Source organism: Harmonia axyridis, chromosome 5 (genome assembly GCF_914767665.1).
Source record: "Harmonia axyridis chromosome 5, icHarAxyr1.1, whole genome shotgun sequence".
Lineage (NCBI taxonomy): Eukaryota > Metazoa > Arthropoda > Insecta > Coleoptera > Coccinellidae > Harmonia > Harmonia axyridis.
The window spans coordinates 43917822-43937511 of NC_059505.1; the positions used below are offsets into that span (position 1 = coordinate 43917822).

Consider the following 19690-nt stretch of genomic DNA (forward strand, 5'->3'; position numbering starts at 1 on the left):
AATTCGAAATAGCGTGATATTAGTTCCAAACTCATAGCGCATTCGACTGCCTGCATCAATGCCAATTAATTCGAGCTAATTATGTCATTCAGCTCTACAAAGATTCGAACTGGTGAAGCCAGTCGAATACGCTTTAAGATGTCTAAATTTTAGACATCTTAGATGGGTCGTTTCAAGAAAAAAGGTTCTATGCACATACGTCCGGGCTTCTTTTCCGAGATACAGGACGTTGAAGTTTGAAAAAAACGGTAGGTATTTATTATATATCGTAAATATTTTTAAACCGATTCGGTTGAAATTTGGTAAAGTTATTTTAATTAATAAGAAGCTCATTTAGCCCAAACTAAATTGCCATCAACAGCCAACAATGTTGAGGAAAAAAGTACGCCACTGTCTCTTTTAAGATTGAGCAACTAAAAACACAATTTAATGGTCTTGGTCTACCTTTCTTTCAAACTATCAACGTATCTAGGAAACAATGCAATTCTGGACAATATTCTTAGAACTTTTTTTCCTAAAAGGACCTAATGAATCATTCTGAATTTTCTTACCATAGTAAGGAATCGCCCTGTATATAAGTGAAGATATGAAGGGGGTGATAATCAGTAATTTGTTCAAAAGTTATAAGAAAAGAGATATTAAATTAAAATATACTTATATTTCAAACTTTGATTACATATTTCATCATTGAAAAATAGAGGAGATATTCTGAAGTTATGCAATGGTATATAAAATATGGATAAATTTCCAGCTCAAAAAATGCAATATTCAAAAAGTTTAAAATCCTTTAAAAGCAAATTAATAAAGTATTATACATACAAGAAATAAAATTGGTTTAATAATTATCAAACACCGAATGGCAATATAAAAATGAAATTATTTATATAATTGGCCTAAAAAGTATTCATTCAATATTAATTAATTCATATACTTCAAACTTACAAGACATAAAATTTCTTTAATAATTTTTTTTAACACCGATTGGCAACATAAAAATGGAATTATTGTATATAAATGGCCTAAAAAGTATTGATGATCAATAATAATAAATTTATTCAACATAAATTACACCTATTTCATAATTCACATCACGAACCACCAGGTGAGATAAAAGAGATTTTTTAATGAAGCAACCATGCACTGAAACTGAAAGTGCAACTACACATTTCCACCCTTGTGCATGGTGAGTATAGCAGACTCAAGGTATGACCATAAATAAGATAACCTTCTTGAAATTCACAATAAATATATTAAAGAGTGTTCCTGAATTGGAGGTACAAATGAAAATGACAGATTTTTTGGTTGATTTAAAAAAACATTCCTATTCTGAAATATATGTTTCCTTCTCTGAAATTGTACTTTGATTTTCTATTTAACAATGGGAAAAGGTGTAGAGAATTGTTCGAAACTTTTCCCAAAATCGGTAGCAGATACAACAAAACTACAAGAAACTAAAAATTATAGTACTGGACCAAATTTCTAAACTACCAGTGGTCCACCAAAAAAAAGTTCATAACAAGAGATGCGGGCATTGTTCCAGAAAAAATATCTCCCAGTAGACTTGATGATCACGTGATGAAAACTTCAAATTGGAAAATTGCCAAATCCAAGATGAATATCTTGCGAAGGGAAGGTGAAGGTAGGAAAAAAAATTAAGTTTCAACTCCTAGTATCAGAAACACAAAACGTTTGCGGGCCCAAGTTTGTACCTCCAATTAGGAACATTCTGTATATACACAAAAATAACCAACAGGCAAACATCCTTAATAAGAGTATACAATAAGAAATTAGTTTTTATTTAGTTGGTTTCAATTCCCCTTCTTTTAATTTCAACGATGTAATTGAACTTCTTCAGAATATCCTTCACAAAGTTTCCGTCCTAAAACTCCATACTCCAACTGCCAATGGAGTCCTTAGCTTCGTTGACTCACACCTCCTCCTACACTCCAACAATCAACTTGTTTCTGTTGATTTGTGATTTTTTCCATTGCTCCTAGCTTCTTTCAGAAGATGATGTAGATTGTACATTATCAGATATGTATACGGACATGACTTATTAATTGCGATTTTTCCAAAAATACAGAGTTACACATATCGCATTTATTAACGCTTTTAGCATGTTGCATAGATATTTCTGCTAATTCCAGAAGAGGATCGATAATTTCATGCTGCACACTATAATCCTGAACTTCAACATCTCTCTGATCTTCCGGTTTCGAAGGACTAATTATATTTGCATATTCCGAAGCTTCATCTTTAACGATTGTTTCTGAATGACATTCAGGAATTTCATATAAATCAGGTGTTTCATACACAATTTGTTGTTCACACTGTTCAAATTCTTGTTTGAAGCTAAATTCACCAATACTCTGTTCTTCTTTCAACTTGCTTGTTTTTTCAGTAATTTCTGCATCACCAATATTTGATTTTCTCAAAGATATTCTTCTAGTCCTTTTTTCTGGAACATTATATTCAATTTGTTCTTCTGAATCATCCAAACTTTCAGTATGGTCAGAATAAAATTCTTCCTGAAATCTTGGGTTTTTCCTTCTTTTTCGAGAATTCCTGGGAGGAAAAGTTGCTATTGATGGCTTGCTTTGTTCTTGAACAGGATAAGTGACATTTTTTGTTCTTGGTCTGACACCTTCCAAAAATTCTCTCACAGTATTTTTTTTATTTTTCCTTCCTCTAGTTTCAACTGGATTAATCTTTGGTTTTTTTTCTGTATGTATCATTTTCGCCCTTGAAGTAACAACTGAGGTATCTCGCAATTCTTCTCTATTTTCCATTTCAGGCAATTCTAAAATTGGCGTTGAAGAATGTGACATTTCTTGATCGACATCCATGTCCTCATATTCATGCTCCGAAAGAGTGTTTCTCATGTCCTGCGTCTGGTTAACATCCATGTCTATTTCATAGTTGGGCATTGTCCCGCTTTGCTGACGATGCTCATCTTCTTCGTTCTCCTCTTGAAAGTCATACTCATCTTGTTCTTGAACTTTTTGGCTTTTCAATTTGGATCTGCGAACGTATTTTCTGGGACCGGCTTTGGGTTTTCTTTTCATTGCAGTATTTATATCGCAATGATGAATCACATGCACTATTAAATCCTGGGATTCGGAGAACATGTCCGAGCAGATGGTACAACGAAACGGCGTCATACTATCAGAGCAACTTGGATCAGGGCCCGAATGGTGCGATCTGATGTGCTCCCTCAAGACAACCCTCTGATTGAAAGCTTTGGGACAAATGACGCATGCATAAGGTTTCTCGCCAGTATGAATCCTTTCGTGTTTTCTGAGAGTACCCCCATCTGTGAAAGCTTTGTGACAAAAACTGCACCCATAAGGACGTTCGCCTGAAAATAATATCGAAATATTAATCCATTTTTGAAATGGTCTGAATGAAATTTTGGTAAATGTTTACAAAACCATCCCCTCGTATTTTACACCGTAAAAACTCATTCCTGAATTAAATTTATTCACCTGTATGTATCCTCATATGTATTTGCTGAGAACTTCTGGTAGCAAATCTTTTTCCACACTCTTGACATGAAAATTGCTGATCTGATAATTTACCAATGTTTTTATATCTGTTGGTCGGCTGATCATGCACATTATTCATTGAAGATTCATCTTTGTGTGACAGCAGATGTTTTTCTAATCTGGATATATCATAAAAAATCCTTGGACATTTGCTACAGTGTAAACCTTCTTCTTCGGGATGTTGTTCTTTAACATGTACGGCACACGTTTCTTCATCTATAAAATTTTCTGAGCAAACCATGCAACTGTATTCGAAACCACGAGCATGCTCCTCAGCATGAGCCAAAAGGTCAAGGGGTTCTGCGAACGTTTCACAGCAAACTCTGCAAGTAAAACCTGCAAATGAAATTGATCAATATGTGTATTTCTTCAAAAACTCAAATGTAACATTGGGGAATAATGATCTTCTTATTTTCAAGAGCAATTGTGTAACCAAAAAGAGAGTCGACTTTCCGGCAGGTAATCTATATATATTAAACTGAATTAAATGGAATTATCACAAACATTTTTGGAAGGTGTAATTGGGAAATTATTTAAATGCGATTTTAGAGAATTTCAGTGTGGCTATAGTGGTTTTTCTGCCAAACAATTCTGAAGGTATATTGGAAATAATAAAAACGAATAATTCAAATTTTTGGACAATACATACTCTTTTATCCAATATCAAATCTGCTTGCCCTCTAAATTTATGAAATATGTCAGAATTTTATAATTGCTTTTCACACATATTAAATACGCATGAATACTTCAAAGCAATAGCCTGAAATTTAGACTAAAAGTTCATCTTATTCTGTGTTGATAATATTCAGAATTAGAGGTGTATTAGCACAATGTTGTTGAGGTTTTGAGTTTTTGTTTTTATAATATTTACAAAATCTCTTACCTCTTGTTTTTGGACAGGATAAGAAATTGTTAATCCTTTTTTCTAACTGTAGCCACATATCCAATTCTTGAATATATTATTTAACTGAATTAATTTTCACGAATTGCATCTGAACCAGAATCCTTCAATTCCAGTGTAGAAGTGAATTCCTTAACCAGTATCTGGTCCTGATAAATGTGAAAGGAAACTTTTAACACATAAAAATCATAGACCTTAGAATACAGATTCCGCTCTACCAATATTCACCAACACTTCTTGCCGAATATGAAAGTAATATGTCAAATAATTTTAGTATGACGAGCACAAATAATTTATAAAACACCCTGTACCACATTTCTTTGAGATGATTTGAGTTTAAGCTTTAGATTTTGTGCTCAAGATTCTATAGTTGAAATATTTCCAATTACACCCTGTACAATTTATGAACATTTTTGCATATAGTATTCAATAGGAATTTTCAACAATCTCTATGAAATATTTTTGTTCACATTTGTAGCCCTAAGATGAAAATGTTTTTTTTTATGCTATTGAGTAGAGAAATTTTGACATGCATAAAAAATTTTATTACTATTGATAAAAAAATATTTCTACTATATTGAATTACATGACAACACTCACCTGATTCAGGATCATTAACCACATCATCAATATGATTTTGTTGGTGTCTCTTGAGATCATCTTGTCGACAAAAAGATTTTCCACAAGTTATGCAAGAATATGTCCCAAATTTATTTTTCTGTTTCAATCGAACCTTTTGACGATCATCTTTAAATCCATGAGCTCTTCGCCGATGTTCCATCAATGATCTTGAGTTTATAAAATCTAATCCGCATTTTAGACATGTAGATGGAGGCTTTGCTTCATGTAACTTCAGATGAGAATCCAATTCTTTTTGACTGAAGAATCCTACAAAACATTGAGGAGTAAATGATAATTTTCGATACAAATAGAGTAGTGTGAGCCCTTTATAGTCTGATCAGGTTCTAGGAGAGCATGTAACAACAAATGAAGCAAACAGGTAGTCTATTGGACAATATTTGAAGTAGTCGTTAATAATCATGACCAATCAGATGTTAATTCTAGTCATGTGAAGCAGCAAATGTCCCCCTAGCAGCTGTTCTATAATGTCGGCTGACACCACTCAAATAAATTTTCCATCTAAATTGATAAGAAACATAATGCTCAAGATTCAACATATCTATTGGCTATATTGGTAGCCATGGTCTATTAGGCTACAACTAAGATAGGCATCTCAAAATGTATTGTTGTAATCGACACTTCGATGCTTCGAACTAACTGAATTGGGTTAGAATCTATGACCCCTGAAGATGCGTAAAGTAGAAAGTAAGACATTTAGACCGCTGCTGAAAAATTTAGATTAAACTATCAATAACAGTAAATATGTCAGTTGTGACATAGCAGTCAATCGTTTTAACTGCCCACTGCAATGCAATAATAATAATAATAATAAAGAATGTCACGTGTAAGAGGACCAGAAGTTCAACGAGAACCAGGGGAACCACAAAGACCGGACACGACCGAGCTCTACCCTTCTGATATTTTAAATATCTGGGATTGAGTGAATGTTCCTCTTAGCGAGGAGTGAGAAGCCGACGGCGAGAAGAAATCCTATGCGTATAGGCAAAAGTCGGGGGATAAAGAATCTTGCTAACTATGAACGAGTATAATACCAGTAATAATGTAATATATTTCAATAACTTACCCTCAGCACAATGTATGCATGCAAGATACTGAATGCTATTGTCTATAGAAAATTTTGACTCATTCTCGTGAATTTTTTTATGTCCTAATAATTCATTTATATTGATGAACCCAAGTCCACATTCATTACATTCATAGTAATCATGAGTATTTTGATGAGAAGACAAATGATTTGTAAGATTAGTCTTACTCCTAAATCTTTTGTTACAGAAGTCACATGGATAAGGCCTCAAAGTAATATATTCATCTTGTTGCAAAGGAACCTGATATTGATTATCTTCCACAGTAGTTAGTTCATTTGAGACAATCTCTTGAGTACTGTCTCCTATCCACTGTTCAATTACTGTTTCTTCAATCACTTGATCTTCCATAGGCAAAACTAAATATTCATTCTCATTTGGCAGTTGCTTGGTGAAGATGTCGTCACTTGAAAAGTATAGTTTTTCTTCTTGCAGATCTCTCTCACTTTCAGAATGTTTTAGTGATGTATCTGTCGATTGTGTATCACATGTAATTTCTTCTGTATTGACTGGTAAAATCTCTTCCGCATCATATATAATTTCTCCCTCTTCAATAAAACTTGTTGGATTTTCCCAAGAATAATTATAACATTCACCCATATTCAATCAAAATTCGTAAACACCAAAAATTTTTATATATGAATACTGTTTCTAAAATAACTGAACTATAGATAAACTAAATTGTCTATTTACTGAACAATCACACAATCACAGATAACAGAGTAGAACCACAGAATAGAGAGGTATTACAGAAGCGACACTCTCCCTTTTTCATGGTACCCAACCGCCATATTGTCAGTAGTTATGTTTACATCTTTCCATGTGTTTCGGTGTTCGAGTTCATTGCCCGTTTGACACAAGTACGATATATATATATATATATAAAATTATTATTTATTATTATTAATGTATTCTATAAAAGCGATTTTATTGTATTTCAGGAAATTCAAGTAAGATGATAAAAGTCGGAAACTTACCATTAATTCAAATTCTGAAATGAAATACAAATTTAGGCTGAAAAATATTTTGAAATAGAATTACTACTTCCATTCAATACGCAGTCATGTCCCAAATATCATACAGTAATCATACAAATGTAATTTCAAATGGACCGCCATGTCATAGAATTGAGAAGTTTTAATATAAATATTTACTATTCTGTGGTCATGTAGAACTACCAGCCTTCTGAGAGTTCTTCAAGGTCACCAAAATTGGTTACATCGAGAACAAAGGAAATGTCGAAGAGTGTCGCTTCTGTAATACCTCTCTATTCTGTGGTAGAACCATAGACCTAATATCCATGGACGTCGCGTTAGAGAGAGAAGTCGAGAGAACGAATGAGATGGAACATCGGATGGAAGTCTGTCAACTCTCTTGATTTATTGCCCTAGAGAAAGAGAACAATATACATCTCTTTCAACTCGAAGAGTTGAACGTTAAATCGTTATTTCAAATTTGAAGTCCGAAACAGTTTATGAAAACGAAGGGACTAACTGGAAAACTGCGTCAGTTGAAGAATCTCCAGCAAATATATCATTTTTTCCCATCATGAATAAAAACAATATTTTCAAGAGAAGATAATATCATGTTGAGTTTTTCATATTACATTAGAATTTAGTAGTATTTATTTTCAATTTGTCATTTATTAAATCATAGTATCATGGTGCTTTAAGATACCCCAAGTCCATATCTTACCCACAGCTTTCTTTTTCAGCCGATAATATTTTTTTATCTAGCGAAATTTATTTCTTTCCTTTCAGGTAAAGAAGCCTCAATATCATCTATGCAGTTATGGCAAATTTAGAATTTCTACAAATAATAATAATAATAGGCAAATATTATGGAGGTAAATTTTTTATGGCTGCTTTAATCTATTAAATTTGATTCTATTCGAAATAGATTGAAAGGTGAAATAGATCATGAGTTGGAGAATGGAATAGTATAGAACCTCAATGCTCAATCCTAATGGTATTTCGATAATCATGGATGAATGAATGAATGTTCTCTTTTATCTAATAAAAATTTTCTGTAGCATAATTTTTCTACCTGAAGTAAAAGAAATATTACCAATTCAAAAGATGATTGAATCGAATATTACTTATCTTCACCTATAGCCAATAAGAGTATTGCTGATTCCTATAAGCAATTATTTATATGTATATTATATTTCCTTGAGATATCAACGAGTCCAACTCATTGTTACATTAAATCCTGTTCTGTCCCCACAATGTCAGAAAGAAGTATGGTCTAAAATTTCTCAATTTTCCTGATTCACATGGTATAAGTTCATCCAAATATATGCCATATTTTATTCCATCATTGAATTAGGCAAATCGAAATGATAAATATAAAAAAGTATGTAAATTTCATTCTATTCAGTTCATAAAACGTATAAATAAATATCATGTCTTTATATCTTTCAATCAGATGATTTTGACATTTGACCATCTCAGAGTAATAAATCACCTATTTTATTGCTTTTAGGTTCTTTACAGATTTCCATCAGTAGCATCTCTGTTCGAATCAAGAGAAATCATATATTCTTCTCTCTCTAGGTCTTTCTCCTCTACGAGCTTCTGAAAAATCACGTGACACTCGGTCCATGGATATTAGGTCTATGAGTAGAACAATGTAGAACACAGACAGAATAATAAATATCTTCTTCTTCTTATATCCTTTACTATGTGCTAGGACTCAGCCATTCGCACATCGAACAAATAACCTTCTCGGTTCTCTTCTCACATCAAAAGTAACTTAGGTTGCCGGACTCTGTTTGGACTGTCAGACTTCAGATAACTTGGATTCAGGATTTTCTTCTTCTCCTCAATCTTCTATCTAAGGAATGGGCTGCATTTCTGTCTCCAAATCACTGTCTGCGTACGGTATTTTATACTGCCTGACTAACCGTTAAACTCTCGGAGGAGGTAAATGTACTGGGATTTACCCTATTACTGAGACGTTACATTTGTGAGGAGTTTACAGCTTAATCTTTGAAGCCAACAAAAAATTATACAACAAAATGTACACTGTAATATCATTAGAAAATATCAAGTCATATATGTTAAGAGGGAAGTTCGTTATTCTTCTAGTATTTATGAGATCATCATAGAGCCTTGAGCAATTCATCATATTATCTCGACAATTAAAGAATATGTGAGGGATGTCACCCCTCTCTCCGCAACCACACAGATCTGAATCAACAACATGAATCCTCAACAAATGAGACGGAGTGCAACAATGCTCAGATCTTAACCTGTTCATTGTCACAATGTTACCCCTTGAAAGATCAATCCCCTTAAACCACGGTTTGACTCCAAAGGAACCAATGTGGACATATTTTGAAAAGGTACGATTCCCGATAATAATAAATATATAAGAAGTGCTAACCACAGAATACTAAATATATCTTCTTCTTCTTATATCCTTTACTATGTGCTAGGACTCAGCCATTCGCACATATATATACTAAATATATGCTAACACTGCTAAGTCACAGAATAGAGAGGTATTATTACCTCTCTACGTGGTAATATATATATATTTAGTATTCTGTGGTGCTAACGCCGTGTTAATCAACAATATGGCCGATATTTTGTCCGCCATCACTAAGTGTTATATGGCGGGAAAATTTGAATATGAAGGTATGACAATTCATTGAAATTGTGGGAATATTATTACATAGACCTAATATCCAATAATGGATATTATTAGTATTTATTTTAGGTTATGTTTTTATAATTTCGAATTAAAACAAAAAAATATCATTGAAAAGTTTTATTTATCAAAGGAAATTCACATATTTGCTTAAAATAATAATAATTTATAAAAATCAATACATAATATACATTATATTGGGAGATTTACACTATACCTGACTGAAAAAAAAATATCTTTTTATACCTACTTCATAAAATTCTATCTGATGAACAACTGAATTGATATATTTCTGAAGCAATATTAAAATTTCTACACATACATGAAAGATAAAAATCTTCAGTTGGTCTAATCTATCTTCCTGCATTACAGTGCTCATTTCGTAATTCACTTTAATTATCACAGATCTTTGGTACTTCATTTTCAGCTCATTTGGAGGTTGTAGGTGGATATGAAAAAAAAGATTATAAATAGCGATCAATTAGTAGGTAATTCATTTTAATTTGATATGATAATTCTGGATCACGTAGATGGTTATTGTTAGAATCATCGATATTTTCCATACAAGAAACATTTGGGGAAGTTCTACAATCATAGGGCTGATAATTATAAATTTGATACTTCAGTAAATGCCGAGGAACAGAATTTACTTTAATATAGTTATTATTAAAATCACAAGTAAGGATTTCAGATATATTAGAACCACAGATTACTAGATTAGTCTGTGTTAGAACATTGAAATACAATATGAGGAAAAACCCGGTCTTATTTTGTTCTAAATTTACTTTCTCATGGATTACCTGACCTTACCTGAAACCTAAAACAGAACTTGTAATAAATAAGTGACAATAAAAACTACTTTATCTGTTCATTGCTACCATACAAGAAAAGAATTACAAATACAAACACAATTTATTGTTGGTTATGAAATCATATTGGAAAAACTCGAACGCTGATTGGACATTTCTAACACATAGAAATATAATATATATTATATTTCTATGCTTAATCCTTAATATTCTATGTTCTAATCTGTGATCATTACAGAATTTTCGAATTTTGTTGAAGCAGTTGGCAAACTTGCGGAAATTCGTTGGAAATTGAAAGAGACGCCGATAAGAATTTAAATTGTGTGGAAATGAGGCGGTGTATAGTGAATTTTATTGTATGAATGGAAGATAAATCATAATAAGAACTAAAGTTGTAATATTATTAATATATTTTATTTAGAATTGTCAAAATTGATCAAAGTCATTTTAAATATTAGAACAGTGGAATGGCTTCATATGGAAGTTTGATATTTTATGGGAAAAATGGTTTAAGCCATCCCTACTGTTTAAGCTATGGAAAAACCACTATAGGCACTTCTGCTGATCATCATATCCGAATTAAAGGAGATGATCAACTTTCCTGTATATTGGATACAAATGAAGTTGGAGTGGTATGTATTGTTTGTTTCAATATTTTTTTTTAGATAATTCTGCCTCTGAGACCTGTCAGAAGAATGTATAACGCAAGAACAAAAATTTCAACCTTTCCAATACACAGATTAACTTTGAGAATGAACAAAAACCAGTTTTATTTTATTTAGGCAGCTATTACGCATGAAGCAACTACCCAGTAAATTGATACGAGTCAGTATATAACAAGTTGATGATTAGTTTGAATGACAATTTGTCTGAATTTAATTTGCAGAAATAATCTAAACTATTTCAAAACAACTATGATCATGTTCTAACATACCCAACAGCAAATGGTTGGAAGGTTCCCCGTAACCAGATACCAAATTTTGTTAGTGTGAATGTTTTTATTTTAGGGTTTTCATTTGATCTCTTTTATTTCAGACAATACTTGTAAATGAAAATGTTGATAAGGATATACTTATTAACAGTGTACCAGCACAAAAATACAATGTCATTGTGGATGGGGATCATTTGGAAGTAGGAAAGAAAAAATTTAAATATTTAAATCCCTCTTTGGATAAAGTGGTTGGTATTTTCTTTATAAATTCATACTAATTTAGTTCACAATGTGTTAGTTCTGAAACTAACTCTATTGTTGTTTTTATTTAGGTTATATTCATTTCAAGGTATCAATTCCTATATTTATGTTTTAGCACCTGGAACAGACTCAAAAAACTCTGGATAAAAGATTGAAAACCCAGAAAAACCTCAAAACAAAATTAGAAACAAATTTTAATTCTCCCACTCAATTAAAAAGGTACCTTTGAACTAATTATTTTTTTCTTTTTTTTGTGTCTGCACTTTCATGAAATTATTACCTAAGTATTCGAAAACTTTTTCCAAATCTATAATTTTCAAGTTCCTCCATATACTTCAACATTAATTTTCTTGTAGGTTGAAGAATGTTGTTGAAGGCCCTAGCAAACGAAGGTTTTCAACTGGCTCAAAGATAAACGAATTAAGGTATACAAATACACACACAAGTACTCCACAAAGTGCTTCCAAAAAGCGTGTTTCTCAAAGAATGCTCAGCAAACAAAATAGCATGTTGGCTTCTGTGAAAGAAAATGAAGTTTTTGATTTTCAAAGCCCCATTGTTAATTGCACCTCCAGTCCTATACCAAAAAAGAAAACTTCATTGTTAACCTCTATAGGAAGAAGAAATAAATCATTTTCGGGGAAGTTTGAGTTCTCAAGTCCATCAGTACCAGCCAAAAATAAAACCTATTCTGGGAACATTTCCGATGTTTCAGAAAATGTCACTACTCCGGAGAATAATATCACTGCCGCTTCCATAACACCATTGAATGTATCCAAAAAATCCAAGAGGTCCTTGAATAGGAGTAGAACCTTGTCTTATGTGGATTTCCCTGATAGATCTTCAACTCCGAAATCTGCCATTAAATTGAATAGGTCCAGTTCTTTGTACAGACCTGTTGTTGAGGATATCACACCAGCATCCCCCATACCAAGGTAATCTTGGAAATCTTTTCTGATTCTGATTCAATTGAATTCTTTTATGTTTTCAGCTCGCCTAGAAATTCTTCAGTTGTGAAACAAGCTTTCACTCAAAGACGATCAGTTAATTTTAACCTCTCAAGTTCAACAGATAACAGTTTTCCTCAAAATTCTGATGATGCGGAAGAGGAAATATCTCTGAAAAGAGTCAAGAGAAAGAGGGATGAGAGCACTTCGGAGCTTGTAGAGAGTACTAAGAAAATGAAGAACACGTCAGAACAACCTGAAATTGAGGTAGGTTAAATTTTAGTAGGCGAATAAATAATATTTCCACATAAGAAAAAATAATTCCTATACTTGAAGGGAGTATCGTTATCAGCAATATTGAAATTCTCACAATATAGCCTAGTATATGTTAATATTTAATTTTCGACTACTTAACCTAACATTTGTTATCGTTTAATTTTTGACAAAGATTCATCCCTTAGAACTTATTTGGTGACCCCTGTAGACATGATCTAATTGTATTAATTCTTTAAGATATTTATTTCTAAGTTATTGAAGACTCTAATAAAGATCGATTGTTTTTTCAGGATATAGAAGACCAGAATTCCCTCCACAATTCGAGTTTATCTGGAATAAACCATTTATCCGACTCGTCCTTCAACTCCAATAAGAACAATTCTGCCAGATCTTCCAGTAGGTTGAAAAAGAAACTTTCTCTTCAAGAAGGCTTTGAGAACCGATCAATGATTTCTTGGAATGTTGAGATGTCGAGTACAGACATGAGCTCCACTCAGGATCTAGAACCTGTAGTAACACGTCTTTCAGCCTCCACCTTATCGAGTTCTCAAAAATCCATTAAAAACCAAGAAACAACAAAAATAAATTCCAAGATCAGGTCAAAGAGTTTCAACTTGGATAGACAAACCAACAAGTCCGCAAAATTCCTTTCTAAAACTTTAGATGGAAATTTAATGTTTTATTCTGAAGACCCTTCCGTGTTTGACAAATCTTTAGAAAGCTCCATGGACGATTTGGAGGCAGTCAAAATTTCGTCAACACCCTTAGTTCGAACTAGAGGCAGAATTTCCAATATGAGCATCAGATCATCTGGAACTACTTCTAATAACACTACACGTATGTCTCTCAACGTTTCTCCAATCACGCCAAAGGATTCTAAACCGAAAGGATCGGAGGAAGAAATATCTGTAGCAGATTCATTTGTGAATTCATCGGGCGATTCAACTAACCTACTTTTTGGCTCCAAGTTAAATGCTTCGTTACCTGAATGTAACGATTCCACAAATAAGTTTTTCCAATCGATGAACGATGATGATTCAGTTGAAGATTCAGTAACACTTGAAAAGTCAAAACTGAAAAGTTACTTGGGAGGTAATAATGAAGATTCCCTTGGCAATTCTGAAAGGAGTTTGAGAAGTTTATCTTGTTGGTCTAAAAATGACAAATCTGATGTTGCAATAGCAAAGGAATTGCTAAAAACTCCCGAACCGAGAAATTCACTCAACAGAGATCTTTCTAATGTCAGCGGTTTGAAAAAGTTGTTGAAATCTCCCAGAGTGAATAAATCTCCAAAAAATGATCTATCCAATGTGGGGGGTTTGAAGAAATTGCTGAAGACTCCCAGAGTTTATAAATCTCCGAAAAACGACCTTACCAATGTCAGGGGATTAAAGAAACTGTTGAACACTCCTAAAATTCCTAAATCTCCTAAGAATGATCTTACTAACATTGGAGGAGTTAGGGAGTTACTCAAAACCCCTTATGTACGAAAATCTCCTAAAAATGATCTTACTGTAGTTAGAGGTGTGAAGAAATTAATGACCACACCTAAAAACCATAAATCGCCGAAGAACGACCTTAGCAACATTGTGGGAGTCAAAAAATTATTGAAAAGTCCTATTCTTCAAAAGTCTCCTAAAAATGATCTGACCGATATAAGGGGGGTGAAAAAGTTAATGTCCACTCCTAAAGTTCAGAAATCACCAGAGAATGACCTTAGCAATGTTGCAGGAGTAAGGGAGTTATTAAGAAGTCCTATTGTTCAAAATTCCCCAAGAAATGACCTTACTGATGTGAGAGGTGTAAAAAAATTAATGACTAATCGTATGGTTATGAAGTCCCCAAAAAATGATTTGACTCAAGTTGCTGGCGTGAAAAAATTATTGTCATCACCAAAACAATGTAGAACACCCAAAAATGATCTCACCAACATCAAAGGTAATGAAAAATGATAACATTATTAAGCTAGAAATTATTCATATGTCATCAGAAATAAGTTTCCATTATTTTATTAACTTTTAAAAAATGAAGTGTGTATTTATCCAGTATTTAATAACAATTATGCAACAAGCAACTCAGCCTCTTCCATTTTATGAAGATTTTTCAAGTTGTTTATTATGAAAATGTTAGGTTATCTTCATTCACATGAAACTGATGATTTTTTTTTCTATTGTCTATTTTTTCTGAACATGACAATGAACAAATAAATATTTTATAATAATGAAATTACCATAATGATAAGTTGTCACTAATATCATCATTTGTATAGATTGAAAAATATTTGAACTGAATATGAATGATCTTTTTTATTCCAGGAGTGAAGCAAATGTTCAAAACTCCAAAGGAACATAAGGAACCTGTAAATGACCTTTTGGATGTAAGAGGAGTTAAACAATTATTGAGAACTCCAAAGAACAAAGCCGCCAATGAGAGTCACGACCTATCAGGAATTGATATTTTATTCAATGAGTCTCAGGAAAACAAGTTTGATAAGCTTCTTGATAAGAAACCAATTAGAACATATGGCAAGTCGCCGAAAGAGAAAAAAAGCCAAATCGAAGAAACAAAGACTCCCGAACATGTACTTAAATGGCTTGAAGAACAGTCAAGTATTGAAACTCCAAAAGAAAAAGTAGAATATAAAAGGACAAGAGGGAGAAAAAATGAAGATGCCACTAAAAATGAAGCCCAATCTAGTGCAAAAAATAGTAGCAGTAACTATATGAATGAAGACATTCTTGAAAGTAGTACAAATGTAGAACCATTTGAATCCAGTAAAAAAGGAAGGACTAATAGGAAGAGGGGAGTTGAAGAAGTTGATACAGATATTGCAACTGAAGTTGCACCACAAAAAAGGGGTAAATACAATAGGAAGATAGACCAAGACCAAAGCCAAGAAGAAAGGAAAATTTCAGAACCAATGAAAAAGGGACGGAACTGCAAAAAAAATAATGACAGTTTAAAGGAACCAATAATGAAAAGAAGCACAAGATCAAATAAACAGGAAGTGGCTGTTGAACAAATAGTTCAATCTAATTCTGCACTCGAAAAGGCAGATGAAGAGGAGTCATCAATTAGAAGAAACAACCGAAGGGTCAAAAAAGAAGATCAATCAAAAACTGCGCAGGCAGATGAAAATGATGAGAAGAAAATTGATGAAAAAGAACTTCCAATCAAGAAAAGTACAAGAAGAACAAAAAAACAGGATACAAATACTAAGGAAAAAGATGACGAAGTACCAACTAAGAGAACCCCTAGAAGAACAAGGAAAGGAAATACTGATCTTGATCAGTCTAAATCTAAAAAAGCAGATGAAGATGAAAATAATGAGAAGAAATCACCAATCAAGAAAACCACTAGAACAAAAAACCATGAAGAAACAGATGAGGAAAAACAGTCGCCAAAGAAAAGAAGCACAAGAAGGACTAGAAAAGAAAATACTGACCTTGATCATTCAAAAACTAAACAAATAGAGGATGGCAAAAATCAAGAGAAGAATACACCAATCAAAAAAATAACAAGAAAAAAAGCACAAGTTTCAAAGCAAAAGGATGAAACAGAAACTACACAAGATGATAATGAGAAAAAAGTTGTCAAGAAATCACCAATAAAAAGAAACACAAGAAAAAGAAAGATGGAGGATAAAGATGCAGAACAGGAGGATTCAAGAACGACTGAACAAGTTGAGAAAAATGAAGAAAATGATGAGGAGAAGTTACCAAATAAGAAGGGCACAAAAAGAACAAAAAAAGAAATAATAGCTGGTGAGCAGGACGAACAGAAAAGAACTACAAGGAAGAATAAAGGTAAAAATCAGAAATACAATGAAGAAGAATGGGACACTCCAGTTAAGAAGAATGACCAAAAACTGGTTTCATTTAAGGCTGAAGTTGATTTTGTACAAACACCCTCTATCGATTCTACTCACAGTGGTCGTAGCCTAAGAAGAAGAAATGTAAAATGAAAAACATATCGGTGTTATTTTATGTTTATTGAATTTTGAGGATTTTTTCAAGTGTATATAATATGTATAACTAGACGTATAATAGAAGTTCATTTATGTTTTTATTCACTTGGCATTAATTTTTCTAACCAAAAAAATGGATGAATATTTCGTATATTTGGTCCATTTCGCACATATAATTATGCGAATCCCTTACAGCCATATTGAGATGTAAATACCACAGTACAATTGGCCTTTTTACTTAAATAACTCAAAACATTTCTGAGTTTACCAATATATTGTAATTATCTGCTCACAGGCTACTTCCCAGCTAGATATTTTTTCCTTTAATGATGTGCGTCTTTCTAAAATGTGAATCCTCACCCACATTTTGAATGAATTTAACCAATCATTAGTTTAGATAGCAGGATCAAGGCTTCAAAGTCCAAAAAATAATTAATTTATCAACACACATTTACACAAATAAAAATAAATCTATTTATTCATTACGTAAAAATAACATTAACTGGTTTTTTCTTTTATTTTCCATTCCATTTTTTCAAATAAATCCATTAAAATTCATCTATACTGTACTCAATTTTATGATTTCAAATACACTGTAGGAAATATGGAAACGGTAAAGTAGATTCATCATCTTTTAGAATTATTCCTCAATTCTTATCAGCCACCTTTTCTCCATTGTGCAGTGAATTCATCCTGTTTGTGTTATTTGGAATGTTGAAGGGTTTGTTGCACAACCAGGGCATGTATGCAGTGTATCATGAACAAAAATATCACAATCGATGCAATAATAATTTTGACAATTAGGACACTTGTATATCTGAAAATAACAAAAAAATTATCAGACATTATTATCAAGTAGAATACACAAAAAAAAAAAATTCTGAATATAGTTGATAATATGACCTTATAAGATAATAATATGTTACTGTTTCAGATTACTATTTGAATTGATATGAATTCTTTTATGCATGCCAGAATGAAAAAATACGGAATATATCAAATGACATAATAATAAAAAATTATACCTGTTTATCAGATTCATTGAATGGCTTCTGACATGAAAAACAAAATTCTGATTGTTTATCATATGCCATTTCCTGATAGTTTGCAGCTGGAAATAAGTGATGGTAGGATCTCGCTAGATGTGGTGCAGAAACTAAAGTTAAACCACAAGAACGGCATTCCACTGGCAGTTCGCAGTATTTACTAAAACATTGTGGGCAGTAATAACCTTCAGTAGTTAATTTACTACCCTCATCTATGCTGTCTACATGACTGAAAAATCAACAAATAACTTTAGAATTAACATAAAAAATATAGTGCCGAAATATAAATGTACATAAACAATGGTTGTTGAAATTGAATGACCTACTTTTCCGAGCACCTAATTAAAGTTTAGTAGTTAATAAAAAATATCTCAAATCTAGCTCACCATTAATAAGTTGATGGATAAATTAAACTCACCACATACACATAGTCAATGGTTCTTCAGTTCCTTCAACAGACATTTGATGAGGGAAACCCATTTTAATCAAACTAGATTCTAGACCACTGGCAGCAGGAGGAGGATCAATTTGTTGGTAGAGTAAATCCTTGAAATGACAATCATCAAGAATAACATTGTAGGTGCCACCAGTATCTCTGGCCAATTGTTTACATATATGAACTTCTGCAGCTAAGCCTATAACAGAACACCTGACACCTTCTGTTTGCAGAGCCTAAAATTCCAGAATGTTAGAAATTTTTTAATTTTAAAATATTTATATTATTACACTGATGGTGGTATTGATGTCACTAGGATCACAGGTTGTAAGACTACCCATTATAACTAATATTTCTCGACTTGCATGAGTGGGCAGTAATTTTAATGATTTGAAGGCCATTTCTAATCCATTCTGAAGAGAGGGTTCACCCACCAGTGATGTTTTAGTCAATGTTTTCAGTGTTTTTATATGTTTCCTAGCATTACCTGCCAAATCTACGATTTTTTCTGCTCTTTTATTATGCATTATAATGACCCCAATTTGACTTATAGGATTTTGATCAAAAAACTCTTCCATGAAACCTTCCAGAAGCTATAAAAATTTTGATATGAATTGTTTGAAAATTATAAAATAACAATGTCTACCTTCAATGTACAAATTAGTCTGGTAGGCTTCAAATCTTGACTAGACATTGCCTCCGAACAATCCAGTATAATATAAAAGTGTCTCATCATTCCTAGTTTAGTTCCGTATCCTTTAGCATTTTGTCTTTTTCGTTTAGCCCTTTGAATTATATCAGCAACAGAAGCTTCTAAGAACCCATCATCATCTTCTTTTATAGCTTCCCTAAATACCATTTAAAAATTATGAAGTTGTTACAATTACCTAAACCATATATTTACCATGTTTTTTCATAGCCGGTTTCCCACCGATATTCTTTAGGATCTCCGTCATCCATAATTACTGTTATATGGCTAATGCTATATTATATTTCAAGTGAAAATATAAATTTTTTTTAATATTTACCAGTAACTTCCCTTCGAGGTTGAAGGTAACCGTAACGCATAGACCATAGACCTAATATCCATATATTAGGATATTAGGTCTATGCTCGTAAGTCGTATGCTCTATGGTCGTAAGATATTAAAAGTAGAAAGCACAGAATACTAAATATAGAAAGTAGTTAGGACG

At 32.5% G+C, this 19690-nt stretch overlaps 3 protein-coding genes across 3 annotated transcripts; 1 reads left to right on the forward strand and 2 right to left on the reverse strand.

Annotated features, from left to right (window-relative positions):
- Positions 1-638: 638 nt before the first annotated feature.
- Positions 639-6894, reverse strand: LOC123680794 (zinc finger and SCAN domain-containing protein 2-like). Its single transcript, XM_045618889.1, has 4 exons — positions 6152-6894; positions 5047-5334; positions 3486-3881; positions 639-3358 (listed from the first exon to the last, which is right to left on the reverse strand). The coding sequence occupies exons 1-4, from the start codon at positions 6768-6770 to the stop codon at positions 2031-2033; spliced, it is 2631 nt and encodes an 876-aa protein (XP_045474845.1). The 5' UTR covers positions 6771-6894; the 3' UTR covers positions 639-2030.
- Positions 6895-10900: 4006 nt separating this feature from the next.
- LOC123680411 (proliferation marker protein Ki-67-like) lies at positions 10901-17116 on the forward strand. Its single transcript, XM_045618300.1, has 7 exons — positions 10901-11265; positions 11669-11812; positions 11941-12044; positions 12182-12760; positions 12817-13039; positions 13339-14986; positions 15364-17116. The coding sequence occupies exons 1-7, from the start codon at positions 11101-11103 to the stop codon at positions 17010-17012; spliced, it is 4512 nt and encodes a 1503-aa protein (XP_045474256.1). The 5' UTR covers positions 10901-11100; the 3' UTR covers positions 17013-17116.
- Positions 17021-19581, reverse strand: LOC123680412 (general transcription factor IIH subunit 2). Its single transcript, XM_045618301.1, has 6 exons — positions 19402-19581; positions 19144-19345; positions 18788-19090; positions 18480-18733; positions 18041-18290; positions 17021-17832 (listed from the first exon to the last, which is right to left on the reverse strand). The coding sequence occupies exons 1-6, from the start codon at positions 19455-19457 to the stop codon at positions 17704-17706; spliced, it is 1194 nt and encodes a 397-aa protein (XP_045474257.1). The 5' UTR covers positions 19458-19581; the 3' UTR covers positions 17021-17703.
- Between the last annotated feature and the right edge of the window lie 109 nt (positions 19582-19690).